Source organism: Mustela nivalis (genome assembly GCF_964662115.1).
Source record: "Mustela nivalis genome assembly, chromosome: 17".
Classification (NCBI taxonomy): Eukaryota; Metazoa; Chordata; class Mammalia; order Carnivora; family Mustelidae; genus Mustela; species Mustela nivalis.
Window position 1 is genome coordinate 36,734,331 of NC_139036.1, and position 21,886 is coordinate 36,756,216.

General features: G+C 39.1%; 1 protein-coding gene across 5 annotated transcripts in view; it reads left to right on the plus strand.

Moving 5' to 3' along the window:
- Window positions 1–21,886, plus strand: part of SPAG9 (sperm associated antigen 9) — a 136,332-nt gene that overhangs the window by 74,196 nt on the left and 40,250 nt on the right. For all 5 annotated transcript variants that reach the window (XM_082704587.1, XM_082704586.1, XM_082704590.1 and 2 more), the window contains 3 exons: window positions 10,328–10,535; window positions 11,031–11,130; window positions 17,117–17,238. In XM_082704587.1, the coding sequence (XP_082560713.1) occupies window positions 10,328–10,535; window positions 11,031–11,130; window positions 17,117–17,238 (430 nt within the window). The remainder of the gene's footprint in view (window positions 1–10,327; window positions 10,536–11,030; window positions 11,131–17,116; window positions 17,239–21,886) is intronic.

A 21,886-nucleotide genomic window follows, 5' to 3' on the forward strand; every position in this document is an offset into this window, starting at 1 on the left:
TTTATTATATTCTTATTGATATTAAATATTTAAACAAGCTTTTAGAATAGGAAAAATGACTTTAATAATTACCTGTTGAAAACAAATTACCTTCTTTTTGCATTATATAATATTTATTGAGTGCCCACTATGCCAGATACTAGAAGTGATATTATAGTGTTCTCAGAGTCCAAATATTTTATAAAACAGGATTAATTTTTAAATGTTAATGCAGTTTCCCAATTTTAAATAATATTAAACAATCTAGACCAAAAATAAAGTTTCTCCAACTCTAAATTCCCCCAGGCATTATGAGTAGTTGGTATATCTATCCTTTAGACCTTTTTCTTTTACATATGCACATAGATAATACACACTCATAATATCTTTGTAAGATAAATGCTATATGCTTTAAGTATTTTCCTACTTTTTGTTTTTCATGAAAAAATGTGTGTTTGCAGTCTTTCCATTTTTATACAGAGAGCGAGCCACCCAATCCCCCCACCAGCTTTTGATAAATTGAATAGTTGAGAAGGGTTAAAGATGATGATAACCCAGAAGCGGAGATCATGTAACCAAACCTTGAGAGGCGGTTTGGTTTCTATAAAATGAATCATGCCTTGCTTATCTGTAGCTTTTTGAGAGAATTAACAGAGAGCCCACGGCCATATTTTAATCTTTCAAGAAGACTTTGATGAGTTTCCAGACCAAGAATATTTAGAGCTTCTGCTTGCTTTGTGTTTTAAGAGAAACATTTGTCTCAGGGCACCCGGGTGGCTCAGGTCGTCATCCCAGGGTCCTGGAACGGAGCCCTGCATCAGGCTCCCTGCTCAACCGAGAGCCTGCTTCTCCCTCTCCCTCTGGTGCTCCCCCTGCTTGTGCAGGGACTCTCTCTCTCTCTCTGACAAATAACTGAAGTGTTTAAAAGGGGGGGGGCACTTGGGGGCTCAGTCGTTAAGCATCTGCCTTTGGCTCAGGTCATGATCCCAGGGTCCTGGGATGGAGCCCTGCATTGGGTTCCCTGCTTGGCAGGAAGCCTGCTTCTCCCTCTCCCATTCCTGCTGCGTGTGTTCCCTCTCTCACTGTCTCTCTCTCTCTCTGTCAAATAAATAAATAAAATCTTAAAAAAAAAAAAAAAAGACATGTGGCCCCTGAACCATATCTCTTTAACTAGAGGGTTGAAGGAGGTGTTTTTATCTTATTTCATGTATGTGTCTTGTACTTTCTTAAAGACTTAAAGTCTGTTAAATAACATATAATGTATTATTAGTTTCAGAGGTAGAGGTCAGTGATTCATCAGTCTTACATAATACCCAGTGCTTATTATATCCCATGTCCTCCTTAAAGTCCATCACCCAGTTACCCCATCCTCCACCCTCTCCCCTCTAGTAATTCTCAGTTTGTTTCCTATGATTAAGAGTCTCTTGTTGTTTGTCTCTCTTTCTCATTTCGTCTTACTTTATTTTTCCCTCCTTTCCCCCATACTCCTCTATTTTGTTTCTTAAATTCCACATGCAAGTGGAACCATATGGTAATTAGTCTTTCTCTGACTTACCTCACTTAGCATAACACCCTCTTGTTGCATCCACATCACTGCAAATGACAAGATTTCATTTTTTGTTGGCTAAGTAGTATACCATTGTATGTGTGTGTATGTGTCTATACACACACACCACATCTTCTCTATCCATTCATCCGGTGTTGGACATCTGGGCGCTTTCCATAGTTTGACTATTGTGGACATTGCTGCTTTGAACATTGGGGTTCAGATGTCCCTTCAGATCACTACATTTGTATCTTTAGTGTAAATACCCAGTAGTGCGATTGCTGGGTTATAGGATAGCTCTGTTTTCAACTTTTTGAGGAGCTTGAAGGAGATGTTTTTTTGTTTTTTTGTTTGTTTGTTTGTTTGTTTGTTTTTAAGATTTTATTTATTTATTTGACAGACAGAGATCACAAGTAGGCAGAGAGGAAGGGAAGCAGGCTCCCTGCTGAGCAGAGAGCCCGACGAGGGGCTCCATCCCAGGACCCTGCGATCATGACCTGGGCCAAAGGCAGAGGCTTAACCCACTGAGCCACCCAGGTGCCCCAAATAAAAAAAATCTTTAAAGATTTTATTTATTTATTTGACAGAGAGAAATCACAAGTAGGCAGAGAGGCAGGCAGAGCGAGAGAGGAGGAAGCAGGCTCCCCACTGAGCGGAGAGCCCGATGCGGGACTCGATCCCAGGACCCTGAGATCATGACCTGAGCCGAAGGCAGCGGCTTAACCCACTGAGCCACCCAGGCGCCCTAAAATCTTTAACAATAAGATAAAGTAGAGAAAATGTAAGTAAATCCTATGAAAATTCAGCCTGTTTCCATCTATCCAGCTTTAGGTAGGGGACACACAAATACCCTTGCACAAATTTGCACAAATACCTTCCTCAGGACATAATGTATATAACTCGTACGGATCCTGGAGACAGCCCCAGTGTGTCATTATACTGTAGGCTGTCTCCCTGGTTGAACAGATTTCTTAAGCTTCGGTCAGGGCACTGTTCAGCTTTAGTCAGCTGTTTGTCTCTCTTTCTGATTTCGTCTCACAACATCTGTTGTGAGCCTTCTTCATGTCAGGCTTGATACCCTGGGCATTCAGGATATAAGAACAAGGCTTTTTCCCCCACTCACTGTGGGTTAGGTCCCCTACCCACCCAGGTCCATGGAAACCCTTCAGCTGATCTGTGACAGTGAAAGTGTCCCCTTTCTTCAAAAATACCCTCAAGGTTAGGACATTTATACCTTTCCTTTAATAATCATAATTTTCTCAAACCTACAGTATAATTACAAGTAGGCAGAGAAGCAGACCGAGAGAGAGAAGGAAGTAGGCTCCCCGCCGAGCAGAGCCCGATGCGGGGCTCAATCCCAGGACCCAGGGTCCTGGGATCATGACCTGAGTCGAAGGCAGAGGCTTTAACCCACTGAGCCACCTAGGCGCCCCACATCTAGATTTATTTCATCTAATTGTGTCTAGAATTAGGGTTCTTAGTGTTTCTTTGGGTCACAAAGTCCTTTAGGAATCATAGTTAATGAAACTTTCCAGAAAATATATGTACACATAGAATTTTGTGGTTCTGTTATGCCATAGAGTTGTGAATCAAGAGAGCTTAACCACTGCTTTAGACATTTTACTTTTACTTGTGGGGAAAGAAATATAAACATAAAAATTAAAATATAAGGTGCTAAATGTTAGAGTGGGGATGCATGGGGCTGGTTTTTGTAATTTTGTCTTTTCTTTCATTAGGCTTAAAATCTTTGAATCATAAAAAACAGGCTTATGTAATAGGGTTGCTTGCCCCTTTATTTAGCTTATTTCAAATGAAGGCAGGCAGGCTACTTAGGAAAGCTCTACACTGGAGCCTTTCTTTACTTCTGTCAAGATTTTATTTTATTTTTTATATTTTATTTATTTGACAGACAGAGATCACAAGTAGGCAGAGAGGCAGGCAGAGAGAGAGGGGGAAGCAGGCTCCCCGCTGAGCGGAGAGCCCAATGCGGGGCTTGTTCCTAGGACCCTGAGACCATGACCTGAGCCAAAGGCAGAGGCTTTAACCCACTGAGCCACCCAGGCGCCCCCTGTCAAGATTTTATTGATCAAGAGAGAGTGTGCTCATGCAGGAGTGAGAGGAGGGGCAAAGGGAGAGGGAGAGAGAATCACAAGCAGACGCCATGCTAAGTGTGGAGCCCAGTGTGGGGCTCTATCTCACAACCCCAGAGATACATGACCTGAGCCGAAACCGAGAGACAAATGCTAAACTGACTGAGCCACCTCAAGGCCCCACTCCCCCCATTTCTAAGTTGTCTGTAGATAATTTCTTTTTTAGTTAAACTTATGGTCTCTCAGGACATAAATAGTTAAAGGATGCTGACTAACACATGACATAAATATTCTGTGCAGGACTGAGCACATGAGGGAGGCATTCGATGAATGGAAAAACTGAAAATATTTTGTAAAGGCTTATAGACTTTTAGCCTGATATCTAAAGCCAGTAAGAAAATGGCACAAAGGCCAGAAAGCTTTCACCATAGTATCTCAAGTGAAGCTAAAAGTAATGACACCTATTTTCTTTTTGTATGTAGTAAGTACATACAGAATAAAATTTACCATCTTCTTTTCTTTTTTACTTTTATTTATTTGAGAGAAAGAGAGAGCATGAGCGGGAGGATGGGTGGAGGGAGACAGAGAAGCAGGCTCCCCGTTGAGCAGGGATTTTGGGGGTGGGGGGACTCGATCCCAGGACTCTGGGTCCATGACCTGAGCCCAAGGCAGATGCTTAACCGACTGAGCCACCCAGGTGCCCCAAGAATTTTCTATTATTTTGCACTTGGTATTTTACAAGCTTACTGTTGAGACTAAAAGTGATATACTTTATCTTTTAAAAGATTAACATTTAGATTTGTTTTTCTTCATTGTTTCTTAGTTGGAGGCATTGTTAGTGGCAGAATGACATAATTTCTTCCATATAAGAATACGGTGCCTCCAACCAAACACTGTAGCAGAGACTTGTCATGTCAGTCCTTTCCTACTAATCTTGGAGGATTATGTCACCACTGCCTGGGAGACCAAAGAGAAATGCCTCTTTTGAAAATGGTTTTCAGTTTAAGAGCTTTTCTCTCCTCACCTCTCCCTGAGATCCAGAAGTACAACCCACACAGTGAGCTATTTTAATGAGTATAAAATATTTTTATATGGTAAAACTATAAAAGGTAAGTTACAGATAAATAAATCTCATGTTACTTGGATAGCCCATGACAAATTTAAAACTTTCTTCTAAGCAGATCCTAATTTACCACTTCCTTATAGTCCCAAACCTTTAGAATCCCTAAGATGGCCCAGTCCTTTTCCTGGTTTAGGTTCAGCTCTTTTGTCTGCTTTATTTGGTACTCCCGGATCCACAGGGGCATTTGGGGAGGAAGACTTTTTATCAAACTTTTTATGTTGTGAACTGTTTAATTACTAAGTAAATTTGTTTAAGGGTTTTATTTGAGAAAGAGAGAGTGAGAGAGAGAGAAAGAGAAGGAGCAGGGGGCGGGCCAGTGGGAGAGGGAGATGCAGAATCCCCACGGAGTAGGGAGCCCCCTGGACATGGGGCTTGATCCCAGGACTGCAGTGTCATCAGCTGAGGGCAGCCACGTAGCCCATTGAGCCATCCACGTGCCCCACTAAGTAATTTTGTTTTTAAGGTTGAAGTAACTGGACATTGGGGGTGGGGTGATAGGAAGAAGCAATCATTTCTCTTCTTGACTTTTTCTTGAGAGACAAATGACAAGTACAAGATAGACTTGAAGGGACACACCTCGCTAGCTTAGTCAGTGGAGCATGTGACTTGATTGTACAGTCATGAGTTCAAGCCTTATGTTTGGCTTGAGCGAGCTTGCTTGCTTTCTTTCTTTCTTTCTTTTTTCTTTCTTTCTTTCTTTCTTTATTTTTAAAGATTTTATTTATTTGAGATAGAGCATGAGCTTGTGGGGGCCAGGGGGAGAGGGAGAGGGAGATCCCCATTGAGCAGGGAGCCTGATGTGGGGCTCGATCCCAGGACCCTAAGATCATGACCTGAGCTGAAATCGGACACTTAATTGAACCACCCAGGCACCCCAGCATAGAGCTTACTTTAAAAAAAAAAAAAAAGAAAGGGGACGTCTGGGTGGCTCAGTTGGTTAAGCAGCTGCCTTCGGCTCGGGATCGAGTCCCACATCAGGCTCCTTGCTCGGCAGGGAGCCTGCTTCTCCCTCTGCCTCTGCCTGCCATTCTGTCTGCCTTTGCTTGCTCTCTGCCCCCCTCTCTCTCTGATAAATAAATAAAAAATCTTAAAAAAAAAAAAAGAAAGAAAAAAATGGACCTCAAATTATTACTACTGTTTTTTATTTTTAAAAAGATTTTATTTATTTATTTGACAGAAAGCAAGAGCACAAGCAGGGAGAGTGGCAGAGGAAAAGGGAGAAGCAGGTTTCCCGCTGAGCCAGAAGCCTGATGTGAGGCTCGATCCCAGGACCTTGGGATCATGACCTGAGCCAAAGGCAGGCACTTAACTGACTAGTCACCCAGGCGCCCCCATACTGAATTGTTTTAATCCCCAGCATCTTTGCAAAATATTTTGAGTATTTTCCATTTCAGTAAATAACCTTCTGCAGCACAGTTTTTAATTGCTGCATACTATTCTCTTCTATGGATCTGTAAGTAGTTTGCTTAATCTCCTATTTTGGAGCATTTAAGTTGTTTGCAGTTTTTTGCTGTTATAAATGATGTCATATATACATTTTATTTCTTTAAAAGTATATATATATTTTCCAATTTAACATATAAGGACTTTCCCATGCCACTGAAAATTCATTTTAGGTAAGTATCATATGCTAACATGGGTATACTGTTTTATTTTTCCTTTGATAGATTCAAAATCTCAGGGGAGATTTTTTTTTGGTAAATGGATCATTATTGGTTGTGGATATGTGTGTTTCTTAAATGATGATGAGCAATAAAACAATTGGTTGCTGACCAGTTATTTTTTCAAGTCCAAGTATAATATAAACTCAGAAGCTGAAAATAGCAGGAATTTTCTAGGATGAAGGTCTTTGGTAAACACTTGGGTTCTAACCATGTGTTAGAGCTCAGGCTTGTCAGTAGGGCCAAGATACTCAGCCTCTTCAGTGGGTAACTCATGCTGGTATGGCATTCACATTCTGTGACATTCTACACCCCTCAACATTTACAAATAGACAAAAATAGAAAAAAAAATAGAAAAAAAAAACAACCCTCAGAGTCTGGGGTAGGGTTGAAGAGTGGGCTGTGGGGCACTGTTGAAGGGATAAAAACGTCTTTTTTTTTTTTTTCTTTAATTTTAATTCCAGTTAGCATACAGTGTTCTGTTAGTTTCAGATGTACAATATAGTGATTCAGCAGTTCCATATATTACTTAGCGCTCCTCAGGATAAAAGTACTCTTTAATACCTTTCCATCTACTCACCCATACCTCTACCCACCCTCCCTCTGGTAACTATTTGTTCTGTATAGTTAAGAGGCTGCTTCTTGGTTTGTCTCTCTCTCTCTCTCTTTTTGTCTTCCTTTGCTCATTTGTTTTGTTTCTTAAATTCCATGTATGAGTGAAATCATGGTATTTGTCTTTCTCTCAATGGCTTATTTCACTCAGTATAACACTCTGTAGCTCCATTCTTGTTGCAGATTGTAAGGTTTCATTCTTTTTCATGGCTGAGTAATATTCCATTATATATATATATATATATATATATATATATATATATAATCTCTCTCTCAAACGTATCTTCTGGATGAAGAGCTCTTGATTTGCTATCATAATTCATGTCACCCTGCATTCTCATCTGGTAATTGGTTTTGTATTCATTCAGCCACTCCTTTTTTTTTTTTTAAAGATTTTTAAAATTTATTTGACAGAGAGATATCACAAGTAGGCAGGGAGGAAGGCAGAGAAAGAGGGAGAAGCAGGCTCCCCGCTGAGCAGAGAGCCCGATTCGGGGCTCAATCCCAGGACCCTGAGACCATGACCTGAGCTGAAGGAAGAGGTTTAACCCACTGAGCCACCCAGGTGCCCCACATTCAGCCACTCTTGGTAGTGAAATTTGTGCTCCATCAAAATTCTTGATATTAAATGAATGGAGATGAAACATGAAAATGTTTTAATGTTATAAAGCTAAGTATTTTGGTGATAAAGCTCCCCAAGTGTGGTTGCTTTCATTGTCATTTCTTTCCACCATAGCACAGGTAGTTGACTGCATGCTGAAAATGTTTTCTTATACTTGAATAGAATTTAAAATTTAAATTTTAATTTGAACACTCTCTGACTTCTCAGGACCTAAGACAAATTCCTCAGATAGCATAATATAGAATTTCTTTTCTTTTTTTTTTTTTAATATTTTTAAAATTTATTTGACAGAGAAAGAGAAATCACAAGTAGGCAGGGAGGCAGGCAGAGAGAGAGGGGGAAGCAGGCTCCCTGCTGAGCAGAGAGCCCAATGTGGGGTTCGATCCCAGGACCCCTAGATCATGACCTGAGCTGAAGGCAGAGGCTTAACCCACTGAGCCACCCAGGTGTCCCCAGATAGCATAATATAAAGCTTAGATTATGTATGTAATTTTGATTGGCATAGTGTTTTTTTTTTCAATGATATGGATTTTGTTTCATTATTTTTCTAGCTGTAACATTTTTAACAATGTGCTTTAAAGTTAAATAAAATTTTGAAGACGAAAATAAAAGTCCCCAAAAATCATCCTCTACCATAGTAGCATAACTTAATACGTTTATATATTCTTTTTTTTTTTTTTTTTTAAGATTTTATTTATTCATTTGAGAGAGAGACAGTGAGAGAGAGAGCATGAGCGAGGAGAAGGTGAGAGGAAGAAGCAGACTCCCCATGGAGCTGGGAGCCCGATGCGGGACTCGATCCCGGGACTCCGGGATCATGACCTGAGCCGAAGGCAGTCGTCCAACCAACTGAGCCACCCAGGCGTCCCCGTTTATATATTCTTTTGCTTTAGGCCAAAAGCATGCATTTCCAAAATTCTCAGTTGTGCATAACATACTGTTTTATTTGCTATATAAAAATTGCAAAACTTTTGTTTTTCATTTATTTTATTTATTTGAGAGAGAGAGAAAGCAGAGGGAAGTGGGAGAGGGAGAAGCAGGGTTCCCCACTGATCAGGGAGCCTGATGTAGGGCTCGATCCCCAGAACACTGAGATCATGATATGAGCTGAAGCTGATGCTTAACTGACTGAGACACCCAGGTGTTCCAGGTGCTAACGTTTTGAACACTCAGTATGTGTGAACACTTTGTAGTCTTTATGTAGAATAATTTATAATCTATTAATTAGGTACCTTATCTCTATTTTACAAATAAGAAATAGATAAAGAAAGAATATGTAACTTACCCAAGGTCGAACAGTTAGTGAATTGTAAACTCACTAATTTACCCTAATTCTTCTTCTTTCTCCTCCTCCTACTACTTGTAAACTTTTTGTCAGGTTCTCTCTCTCTTTTTTTTTTAAAGATTTATTTGGGGGGAGAGGGAGAGAGAATCCCAGACTCCACTTTTAGCACATAGCTCAACACAGAGCTCTATCTCACGAACCTGAGATCATGACCTGAACCAAAACCAAGAGTTGGACACTTAACCTACTGAGCCACCCAATTGCTCTAGGTTCTTTTATTTTATTTATTTATTTATTATTTTTTTTAAAGGCCTGGGTACTTTGCTCTAAAAGAACTGCCTCATTATCCGTAGCCATTGCACAACTGTGTTTGCTTTTCTTTTTAAGTAGGCTCTGTGCCCAGCATGGGGCCTGAGCTAATGACCCTGAGATCAAGAGTCACATACTCCACCAACTGAGCCCACCAAGTGCCCCTCTTTTTTTGGGGGGGGGGTATTTTTAAAAAATCCCCTCCCCTACTCCCCCGACCTCCGTTATTGAAGTATAATCGACACACAATGTTACATTAGTTTCAGATATGCCACCTAGCAATTCAGTTTTTGGACAACTGTTTTTAATTATTTGGGGGCCTCAAACCTCTTTGAAAACCTGATAGAAGTTGTAGATTTTTTTCCTCCAGAAAAGTGCATTCTCCACAAATTTTTGTATAAAATTCAGTCTGAATGTGTCCCTAAAGACTATTTGTGGACCCTGGAGTAGTAATTATCATTTTGATGAGTATAGAAATCACCTGGATTTCTTTTTAAAATGCAGATTACTTGGTCTCGCTGCCTAAAGATTGGAGTTGGGCTTAGAATCTGCCCTTTTAACAGTATTTCAGATGATCTGAATGCAGGATGTTTCTGTACAAAACTCTGAATCTCTCATGAGATTCAGAATCTTCTTATTACCTGCTGTTTTGTTGTTTTTTGTTTTTTGAGAGAGAGACATGAGAGTGAGTGGTGTTGGGAGGGGCGGAGGGAGAGGGAGAAGCTGATTTCACTGCTGATCAGGGAGCCCAACTTGGCACTCTGTCCCAAGATCCTGAGATCATTACCTGAGCTGAAGGCAGATGCTAAACTAACTGAGTCACCCAGGTGCCTCTATTAGTGTTTTTTAATAGAATTTTTTTTCTGCAAGTTTTTTTCTTAACCCATTTAAGAAAATGGTTTAAAATAAATTAATCATTTAAAGATTTCCCCATGATTTTTTTTTTTTTTTTAAATAAGCTCCATGCCCAGCGTAGAGCCCAACACAGGGCTTGAACTCAAAACCCTGAGATCAAGACCTGAGCTGAGATCAAGAGTTGGCCGCTTAACTGACTGAACCAACCACGCACAACCTGCCTCAATAATTCTTTTTATTTTTAGGATGAACTTTCTGATGTTAGCCAAGGAGGATCTAAAGCTACTACTCCAGCATCAACAGCTGCGTCAGATGTGGCCACACTTCCTACTGATACTCCCTTAAAGGAGGATAATGAAGGATTTGTGAAGGTTGCAGATACACCAAATAAATCAGAGATAAGCAAGCATATTGAAGTACAGGTAGCCCAAGAAACTAGAAATGTATCAACAGGTAAGTGATGCTAGTTCTTTATTTTCTGGTAAAGATTATGTGGGTGTGAAAAGATACATCTTAGGTGTGTTACTGCTTTAGATTTATAAAATTATACTGAATTACCAGTAAGCTTAAAAGGGATGATGATCAATGTTTTTGAGAGACAGATTTGGGGAGCTTGGGGAATGGAGAGCCTGAAAGGTAGGACAGTAGTCTTAATTTCTCTGTATTTCACACCTAAATTAGTAAATAAACAAACAAGGAGTTCTGCCCTAGGATAAAATGGACTGTGTCCCAAGAAATACAAGTAAAAACTTTGGTTATTTATCAGTTTCTGATACTCACTGTTTAGAATATATGATATCTTGTCTAACCCCATGTTTCCTAGAACTCAACCTTAAAATTATTTTATGATCAAATGATGTATTTATAACCATTGAAGCAACAGGATTTTCATATTAGGGTCAGTATGTGATATATGCATTATTTATGTCATCTTGTCCTTTTCCCAAGGCTCGGCTGAAAATGAAGAGAAGTCAGAAGTTCAAGCAATCATTGAATCCACTCCTGAGTTGGATATGGACAAGGATCTCAGTGGATATAAAGGCTCAAGGTACTGTCAATGTCAGATGAAGACTTTTTTTTTTTTTTTTTTTTTTAAGATGAAGACATTTTTATCCTTTCTTTCCCCTCTCCGAGAAGCATACTGTTATTCTCTGGTCTCTTGCCAGAAATAAAGGGCATTCACATGTTTTGCTGAAGAAATATTAATATTATATTCTAGTTTCCATTTTTGAAACTGGACATTGTAAGTGGTCGAAATGTTTTGTGGTGAAATGTTGCCTTTGCAGCATCAGGGATTAGGAGTATATAGAAGGATAGAGGAAGAAGACAGCCAAGATGTAACCAATACTTTTTAGAATTGGGGAAATATAGAAACAGGAGTAGGGGGAAGTAACAATTGGAGCAACCTTTGTTCCTTCTACCAGATCAGGAAGAAGCATATGTACTCACTTCAAAACTGTAATGGTTTCAGGATGCCTGGCTGGCTCAGTCAGTAGAGCAGTTGACTCTTGATCTTAGGATTGTGAGTTCAAGCCCCATGTTGGGTGTGGAGCCTGTTCAAAAAAACAAAACAAAAAAAGATCAAACTGTAATGATCTCATTATTGGAAGAAATTAGTTTCATTACATGGTGAGCCTGTTTAGTGTTGGGAAGAGAATTGTTACCTATCATCTTAATCAAGGTATTCTAAAGTGTATGGATGTTCAGGAACTTCACGCAGGAGCTACTGCGTTTCTTTTAATTTCTTCCATAACATTTATCTTTTAATAATAAGAACTATAAAAATACATGCCATTTATTGATCACTACAATTGTGGTTAAAAGCATTAACCTAGAGTAAGACTGTGTGGGTTCAAATACTGCCTTGGATTTGAATCTGACATGTATTTTCTCCTTCTTAAAAAGGAAATGTGATAATACCTCAGATGATTATGATTATATCAATCAAGGTGTGTTAAATCATTGGCAAAGGGCCCAGTTGAATAAATGTTAGTACTATTGTCATCATTATCATGTAATATAATTTTTTTTTTAAAGATTTTATTTATTTTATTTGACAGAGAGAGAGATCACAAGTAGGCAGAGAGGCAGGCAGAGACAGAGGGGGAAGTAGGCTCCCTGCTGAGCAGAGAGCCCGATGCGGGGCTCGATCCCAGGACACTGAGATCATGACCTGAGCCGAAGGCAGTGGCTTAATCCACTGAGCCACCCAGGCGCCCCAATCATGTAATATAATTTTAATTACAACCTTATGAAGTCAATGTCTTCATCCCCATTTTACAGTTAAGGAAGCTCAGAAATGTGTAATAACTTGGCAAACATAACCTAGTCAGCAAGTAGAGCTGCCATTCAATCTAGGACTCTGATTCCAAAGGCCTTGTTCTGTGAAAATATTTTTTATTATTTATTTACAAATGTAAACAACGCAGGGGTGCCTGGGTGGCACAGTTGGCTAAGTGTCTGACTCTTGATTTTGCCTCAGGTCATGATCTCAGGGCCTATAAGATCAGAGCCCCGCGTTGAGCCGTGAGCCCTGTGCCGGTCTCTGCTCTGGGTGTGGAGCCTGCTTGGGAAGTTCTCACTCCCTCTCCCTATCTCTCCCCCTCTCCCACCACTGGCACGTGCATGCTCTCTCTTACAAAAAAGAAAAGAAAAAAGAAAACAATGCAGAGTGTAAGAAGTGAAATTTGCTTTTCATCTTTCCTTTCCTAAGCCTAGGAGACACAGCCACTTATTAGTAGTTTCAGTTTATCATCCTGAACCTCTTTAAAAATGAAAAAATAAATTTTATTAGACTAATGCATGTAAGTCTAATAGTAAGGTCAAATGGTAATAATTCAAAATATGAAGGACAATAGTAGTCCCTTGCCCCTACCCACCCCTTAGTACCATTCTCAAGAGGCAGTGTCTCTCACTTCGTTCTCTCTCTTTTTTTTTTTTTTCTCAACAAAAGTGGCTCAGCTTCATTGCAGGGATGCTGGGGAGGGCCAGCAGGCTAAAGGAGGGTGTCTGTAGAAACACCCGTCCCTGAGCAGGACTGCCAGGCCCCAGGTCTGTCTGGAGGGCAGGAGAGGGTCAGCGTTCTGCCCCCTTTCGTCCTTCTTAGGCCCAGGGTTCCAGGCCATGGCTACTTTGGGCCAGGGTTAGAAACAGCTTTTCCTCTTTCTCCAGGGTCTCCAGCAGAGTGTCCACACTCTCAGAGCTGATGCATGCTTTCCTGTTGGGCAGGTCCTTGTCAAACTCAACTCCTGCCATCTTGTTGAGCACCTAACTGACCACCTTAGAGCGGTCTTCACGAGTCATGTCCCCGGAGAACTCGTGCTTCCCCATGACTGGATGTGACGGTGGTGGCAGCCACATCTTAGTTCTCTTTTGCTGTTTTTCTTCAGGTATCTAAGTCACATCCTTGTGCTTCTTTTCCTTGTTCCTTCTGTTCACAGCTGGGATTCTGTGAGAAAATTAAGCCTTAATGCCCCAAGGCTTCTTCTGTATAATGAATTAGCTGCACTCTTGTGCATGTAGCATTGAGAAGATTGTCACTTAGATCCTTTTCTGTATTCTGTGGATCAGGTGAGGAACTCTGGTTTTAGAAATGCTGTGATACTAGCTGTGGACCTTATAGTGAAGATGACACCACCTTACCTTCCTTTCATCCTCTCAATATAATTCAGTCTTTGTTACATTAACATTCATTTTTTAAATCATTATGACTATATAGATACTGATCACAGGTTAGCAACAGAATATGCTGTGATTATATTTCCTATCTTGTGCAACTTTGTTTTTCTGGAATTAGTAAAACCTCTTGGATTTTTGTTTTGTTTTGTTTGCTTAGGCTTCTGCATACCGATTGCTAGTTCAAGGAGAGGTACCTTGTGAATCATAAATGTAAACACTCTCAAAATGGCCAAATGTAAAGCCAGCTTTCCTGCACCCTCTATCCTGGGGTCTTCTTTTCGCATCTTCCAGCCCAGGTGTCATGGGCTCTGGTCCTGGTGTTTGACCTCACTATCACGCTGGGAATTCACGTCACCTCTGTCTCTGTTGGATCTTCTGTTTCCAGGATCCCTAGTCATCTTATTGCTGGTGCTTCTTTTTTAAGATTGATTTATTTTAGAGAGAGAGCACAAGTGGGAGGGGCAGAGAGGGAGAGAGAATCTCAGACTTGGTGCTGAGTGGCTAACAGAAATTCTAGGTTGGAAAATATTCAGAAGTTTTCCTTCAGAATTGTGAAGACGTTGCTTCATTATCATGTTGAGTTTTGAGAGTTGCCATTTGGGTTTTTGCTTTTTGTTTATTTTCTCTGGAAGATTTTAGGATCTTCACTTTATCCCTCATGTGCCCCTCCCCTTTAAAAATTCATTGATCGTGGTGCCTGGGTGGCTCAGCTGGTTGAGCAACTGCTTTCAGCTCAGGTCATGGTCCCGGAGTCTTGGGATCGAGCCCTGCTTTGGGCTCCCAGCTACATGGAGAGTCTGCTTCTCCCTCTGACCTCCCCTCTCATGTTCTCTCTCTCTCAAATAAATAAATAAAATCTTTTAAAAAATTGATTGTGTGCTTGATATAGGGGGTCTTCTTTTGTATCTTATATGTGGCAAGTACTTTCATCTGGAAATTCATATCTCCCAGTTCTGAGAAATTTTGTTACTTCTCCTTACTGTTGTCCTTTCCTCTTTCTGGAATATCTGTTAGGTAGCTATTGAACATCCTGGACTAACCCTCATAATTCTACCTCCTCCCTTCTATTTTTTTGTCCTAACTTTCATATGATTTCTTCAACTTTATCTTTCAACCCTCATTGATTTTTTTTTCCCCCTAAACCTTAAGATTACTCTTCATAACATCCTGCTCTTCTTTTGTGAATACAATGTTTAGTCTGAAAAAAATTAGTTGTTGTTGTTCTATTTTTTTTTTTTTTTCTGTTGCTTGAGTTGTCTCCTTTTTGCTCTGAGTGCTTCTGTCTTAGTGCATTTGTTTTTGGACTCTTTATTTTTAATAAAGGCCTTCTTTAAAGGTCTTGTGCTCCGTGGCTGTTTTGCTGGAACTGAAGTAATTGATGCTGATTCTCTGGTTTCCAGCTTTTAACATGTAGATATGGCATCCATTGTTTAGGGAGCAATGCTATGGGGAGGGAGGTCTGTGTTCTGGAGGACTGGATCTCTCTCTTACTGCTTCTTCTGCTGTCTTTCATCCCAGCCTTCTGTTTTGTGTTCTCCCTTGCATGCATCTTTCTGTAGATTGCTGGTTCTTTCAGTGCCTGGTCCTTTCAGAGGTTCTGGCAGCATGCTGAGTTCCTCCCTAAACGCTAGTGGCTTAGGTTTCAGCTTTTTCTGATTGGTCAAATCACTTTCTCCTGTTTGCCTGTTTTCCATCTGACACAGTTTTGTTCACATTCCATATGCTGCAATTTCTTTTTCTATTCCCTATGTTCTATAGGTGGAAAATGACTATGTTTAGTCCAGCACGTTTAACTGGAAGTCCTGTGCAAACTTTTTTTTTTTTTTTTTTAAGATTTATTTATTATTTTAGAGAGAAAGCCAGGGGGACAGGGGCAGAGGGAGAGAGAACCCTAAGCAGACTCCATGCTGAGCACAGAACCCAACATGGGGCTCCATCCCATGACCCTGAGATCATGACCTGAGCCAAAACCAAGAGTCAGACACTTAACCAACTGCACCACCCAGCACCCCAACTTTTTTCTATTAATATAACATTAAAGCACAAACATACACATTTTCCCATTTCTTTGCATATTCCATGCTGTAAAGGGCTTATATACACTGTGTTGTAACTTACTTTTTATTATTTATTTATTTATTTGTCAGAGAGAGAGAGAAAGAGAGTGTGTGTGTGTGTGCACAAGCAGGGGGAAAGGCAGGCAGAGCGAAAAGCAGACTCCCTGGCGAGCAAAGAGTCTGAAATGGGACTTGATCCCAGGACCCTGGGACCATGATCTGAGCAGAAGGCAAACATTTAATCCACTGAGCTACGCAGGCATTCCCTTGCTTTTTTAAAAAACACCTCTTTATAATGGGTTTCTTTAGTTTTTAACTATAAAGTTAAAAATCTTTAACATTTATGTATATCCATAACTTCTCTCTGACCTATAAATGATCATTAAGGTCATTTCAGCTTTTAGCTACTATAAGAATGCTGCTCAGACCATTCTTTTACATTCGTAATTATTTTCTTTCTTTCTTTTTTTTTTAAAGATTTTATTTTTTTATTTGACAGAGAGAGAGATCACAAGTAGGCAAGAGGCAGGCAGAGGGAGAGGGGGGGGGAAGCAGGTTCCCTGCTGAGCAGAGAGCCTGATTCGGGGCTCAATCCCAGGATCCTGGGATTATGACCTGAGTTTACTAAGGCAGAGGGCTTAACCCACTGAGTCACCCAGTTGCCCCTCGTAATTACTTTCTTAGGACAGGATTTTTGTAGGATTTTTTTGACAGTGAATTCTTGAATCAGATGGTATTTGTATTCTGAATTTTAACAGATACTATAATTGCCCTTAAAAATAAAATGCCCATGCCATTTTATATCCAGACAACATAAAACATGGCGGTTAGGTAATCTCCTGGATTCTGAAGCTTGGCTGTCTGGGTTTGAATCCTTCCTCTTTCTCTCATTTGCTGAATGATCTTGGGAAATTCCTTCATCTCTTTGGTTTCCTATTCTATAGAATTGGGATAATAGTACCTCCTTTGTAGAGTAGCTGGAGGATTCAGTAAGGAAATCTAGGTAAAGTGCTTATATAATGTCTGATACAAGGCAGAGTTGTGCTCTGTTAGCTGTCATTTATTGTTTGTGTTTACTGGGATATAACCAAAAAATAAGCATTCTATATTTTCTTCAGCAGTTCTTTCTGTGGAGTTTAATGGGAATTCCATAGGAAACCTTTTAGAAATCTTTTAAAATTATATTTTGTACTAAATGTCAATAACAAGTGGACAATTATTTGCCTATTGTATTCACTTTACACTGTTGATAAAGTCTGTAATATATGTTGATTTGGTTGTGTTATTTCTGTTGCACAGCACTCCCACCAAAGGCATAGAAAACAAAGCTTTTGATCGTAATACAGAATCTCTCTTTGAAGAACTGTCTTCAGCTGGCTCAGGCCTAATTGGAGATGTGGATGAAGGAGCAGATTTACTAGGTATGATAGCTTATCTGAAGAAGTATACTGTTTTAGAAATCTATTTTTTAAATGATTTAATTAAAAATTCCTTTAAAATGTCCCTAACTGATCAGTAGCACACAGTTATTACACTTTCAGGTAATTAATAGGAATGTATTCTTTGAGATCATAAAAGCTTTAAATGAAAGCGTCTTTATATATGGATATCCCTCTCGTTGAATTGCACTTTAATTTGTATTTTGAAATTCGTATAGCACATTTTACTGAATATGTGCTATAGTCCAAGAACTGTATTACACATAAGGAACACAGTGATGTATATCTGTGTGTGTGTATGTGTGTGTGTGTGCATCCAGATGTATAGATTGATAGGTAGTCCCTGGCTTACAGAGTTCTTTAAACTCTGTTGACTTTAATTAAAAAAGAAAATGTAATACTTGTTTTTTCTGAGATTTCACAGAATATTCTGTTTTAGCTATATAGGGAAGGTAATCATTTTAGCATTTGTGTTTTTGAAGAACAACTGGTTTGAAAAAAGAATACTGCATTTGGCTCTTCCATTATTTATCTGGTGACCTTTGCCAAAGAGCTTAACCTCTCCTGGCCTTAGTTTCTTTGTGTATAAAATGAAGGAGCCGGATTCAAGTTTAGGGGTTGAGCAAACCCTGTAGCTCATAGGTCCACACCCAGTGCATCGCCTGTGTGTATGAATAAAGCTTTATTGGAACACAGCTACTCTCATTCATTCACTTATTGTCTATAGTTGTTTTGGCACATAACAGCAGAGTTAAGTAGTCTGTTACAGAGATCCTTTGGATTACAAAGACTTAAAATATTTACCCTCCGACCCTTTACAGAAAGAATGTATAGACTCCTGCTTTAGGTGATCTCTGAAGTCTCTTTGAACAATAATTACATGATTTTGACTTATGTCAGTTAGCTTTGGCGTATCTTTTTATAACTTAAGATCTTACAGAGATTGAAAGCCTTATGGCATTAAAAACCCTTGCCTTTGGAATAGATACCAGCCTTGAAGAAATGTATGTATCTATTATGTATCTGTTAGTATAATTATAATACAGACTATAGTGTTCTCAAAAGGTGCTTTTTGTCAATTTTTGTGACTGTGGAGTGGGATTCCTTGCATTATTTTGTGTTAAATTTATTGATTGCCATTATGTTCTCGAAAGTTTCAAGTATTTTTTGAAGGAAACATAAGTTCTGTCTAAATGGAACTCACAGTCCATCTAGTAAGAGAGAGTGAAAGTTTATTATAAATCAAACTTCCTGAATTAGACATAAACTCCCACCATTAAAGTAGAAGTTAAGTACTGGAGGCATTTGAATGAGTTTGCATTTCTCAAGGAGGGGTAAAGATTAATTCTTAAGGAATTAATTCCTTAGAATTAGGAAGAGTTAAGAACCCACAGAGTACTTAGAAATAATTGTGGTCTTTTAAAATCTTGTGTTTTCTGAAAACTTCCATTCTTTTTTTTTTTTTTTTTAAGATTTTATTTATTTATTTGACAGAGAGAGAGATCACAAGTAGGCAGAGAGGCAGGCAGAGAGAGAGGAGGAAGCAGGCTCCCTGCTGAGCAGAGAGCCTGATGTGGGACTCGATCCCAGGACCCTGAGATCATGACCTGAGCCGAAGGCAGCGGCTTAACCCACTGAGCCACGCAGGTGCCCTGAAAACTTCCATTCTTTAAGTCAGAAAATTAACCATAAGGAATAGGTTAAAAGCAAAATCCTAATACTCTGGTTTTCTTTCTGGTTTGAAAATAAGAAATAGAGTGTAAACTAGTGTCTTTTTCCTTTTGTAGATATTGATATATTTATCTCTAGAATGTTCCAGATTAGAAGTTTTTACTATATTACCTTAAGTGTAGTGACTTAGTCCTGCATGAATACCCTTTGGCCAAAGATGGTAAATGAACTTTCCAAGGCACTTAGTTGTTCCCTGGCTTCTCTTCTGTACAATTTCATGATAGTGGTTGAGGAAATGGAAGATAGTGAAACCACCAAAATCATTTCCCAAAGTTCTTTAATTAACTCGGGTTAATAAATACATAGTCCCATTTCTGTAACTCTGTTTATTTCTTGATTACTATGTTATTGTAATATATTTTTGTAAAACTCTTCTCTTGTTTGAGGGTATATTTTGCAATCATTATGCATATATCCCACACTTAGATTATTTTTTTTGCTTTTAATTATATAAAAGAGGTAAAGCCCTCCCCACCCCCATTTGTCCTTGTCTCTTGACTTCCTTATTTTCACTGATCCTTTTCCCATTCACTTTAGTCATGTACCTAGAACTTGGAAGGCATACATCCTTCTATTGGGATTTTCTTTCTCTTGATTATCTTTCTGTATTTTCAACTTCACTATCTTTACTTCTTTTTTTTTTTTTTGTCATTTAAACATGTTCAAATCTTTTCCACTTAAGAATGAAAGTACTGCCCCTCCTCTTCCTCTGCACCTCTATCTTCAGTACCTTCCAGTACCTTCATATCCTGTCACTCCCTTTCCTTCCATTTCTGGTCACATCTTTATGCAGCAATTCCGAGGAGGTATCCGCTATGTGTCTGACACTATTCTAGATGATTGTGATACATGGTCAAACAAAGTAAACTTCTTGAAAGTGTAGCTGCTTTTAACTGTCAGGATTTCCCCTTTCCCACTTGCATCTCATCCCCCTGTCCTCCATATGGGCATTCTTCCCCACACTCACATGTAGTGAAACAGCCTTGTTTACTATATCCGGTGTTCCTTCTCTGTTCTTTCACAGGACTTCTCAGATAACATTTGTCTTTAACTCCATCTTTGCTGGATTTCTGTGAAAACAGACTTTTCTGCCTCTGACTATTCTTTTTCAGTCTTTGCAGGATCCTCTTCCCTCTGCCCATCTTTGAGGATATCAGTATTCCAGGCCCGCTTCTTTGTTTGGGAAATCCTATTTGCCCTTGCTTCTAGGCTTTCATGGAAAATAGCTCCGCTGTGTTTATCTCCTTTCAGCATCTTTTTCTAGAGCCCCAGACTGTTATTTTGAAACAGCCCAGGAGACACCCCTAAGGTGATTTGTAGGCCTTTACATTTGATGTGCCTACAGCTCAGTTCATTGTGTTCATTATTCTGTTCAGGGCTGTTCTTGGTCCAGCAGGTACTGTCTCCGTGAATACCTCACCGTCCACTGAGTTCTCCATTTGGAATCTCTCCTTCTTCTCTCAGAAGCAATCACCAAGGCTTCCTTACTCCCTTTTCTTTAAAAAACAAAAACAAAAACTGCATATCTCTTTATAAATCTCCTTGCCTTTTCTTAAATGGCATATCCTCCTATTGGAATTCTGCCTTGATCCCCTAGTTAAAGCTTAGTTGTCCCTGAAATGTATCCTCATGGCACTCATATTTTTTACTATGCCACTCTTTATACTTTACGGTAATTTTGTATGTACTCCCCTCTCTGGGTAGGCTCTGAACTCAGTGTGGCCAAGACAGCTTTATCTGTTGCTTTCTATTGAGTCTTTAGGACCATAGCACAGCAATTAAGTGAATGGATTGCTAAATAGTTCTAATGGTTTTATTTCCCCTCCAATTCTGTGATTCTTCACCTTTTAGGATTAAAACTCCTTTATGGAAGAATTTGTAAGAAAGCAGTGTACTTTTGAAAAAATGCATGTATAGGTAGATAAAATTGTGCATACTTTCTCAAGGGATTGACAGATAATTTGGAGGCCCAACTATGAACCTAGCTTGAGCGTTGATGCTAAAATCCAAATGAGACTTCTGTGACTTTAAAACCTGCCAGGCAGTTTTTTGCATGTTTTTAATAGTTAAAGTTTCCAATTCAGACCTAAGTTTATGTTTGGTTGAAACCTTCAATAGAAATGGGGCTACCTCCAAGTTATGTTTTTCTTACACTTATGAGTTAGTTTTTATCAATACATTTCAAAATGAAAATTTTGGACAATCCTATTGACATATATATTAAATTTATACACGAGATTTTGAGAGAAATCTTCACTGAGAGTGTGTAAACTTTAGAACCTACATTATCAAAATACGATTCCCATAGAATACACATTTCAAAATTTTCTCTTATTTATAATATTTACACTTTATTGTGTTTGTTTCTCTGCGTCTTTTAAATTTTATTGTCTCCTCTCACTGAAATAAATGAGCAGAGATCTTGCTTTCTGAAAACAATCTAATTGTGATTCTTATTCATTTTTCTCTTGGGCTGCTTACCCAGGGGAATATTCTGGTGTGTATGCTTTTAAATACTTTACTATTATTGCTTTTTAAGCAAGGTGTTCCTGGCTGCTATTCTCATGCAATGCTTTCTCATCATTTTTTTCTGCTCAACTTTATTTATTTATTTATTTTGCCTTCCATATATTTTCAGCTTTTATGCTTATCTCCCTATATGCTTGAGAGTTTATGGCAAACATAGTCATTACATAAGCTTCTTTCAACCAATCTAAACCTATTTCTTCTGACTGTATAGCTTTATTAAAAGTTAACGTTAGTCAAAAGCAGATATTTCAGCATATCTTGCCAAAATTCATTTGGAATTGGAATTTGGAAACCTTTTTTAGTTTGTCTTTATTTTCACCCTTTGGAGAATACATAGATGATTAAATAAGCTACTATGTGATATTTAGTT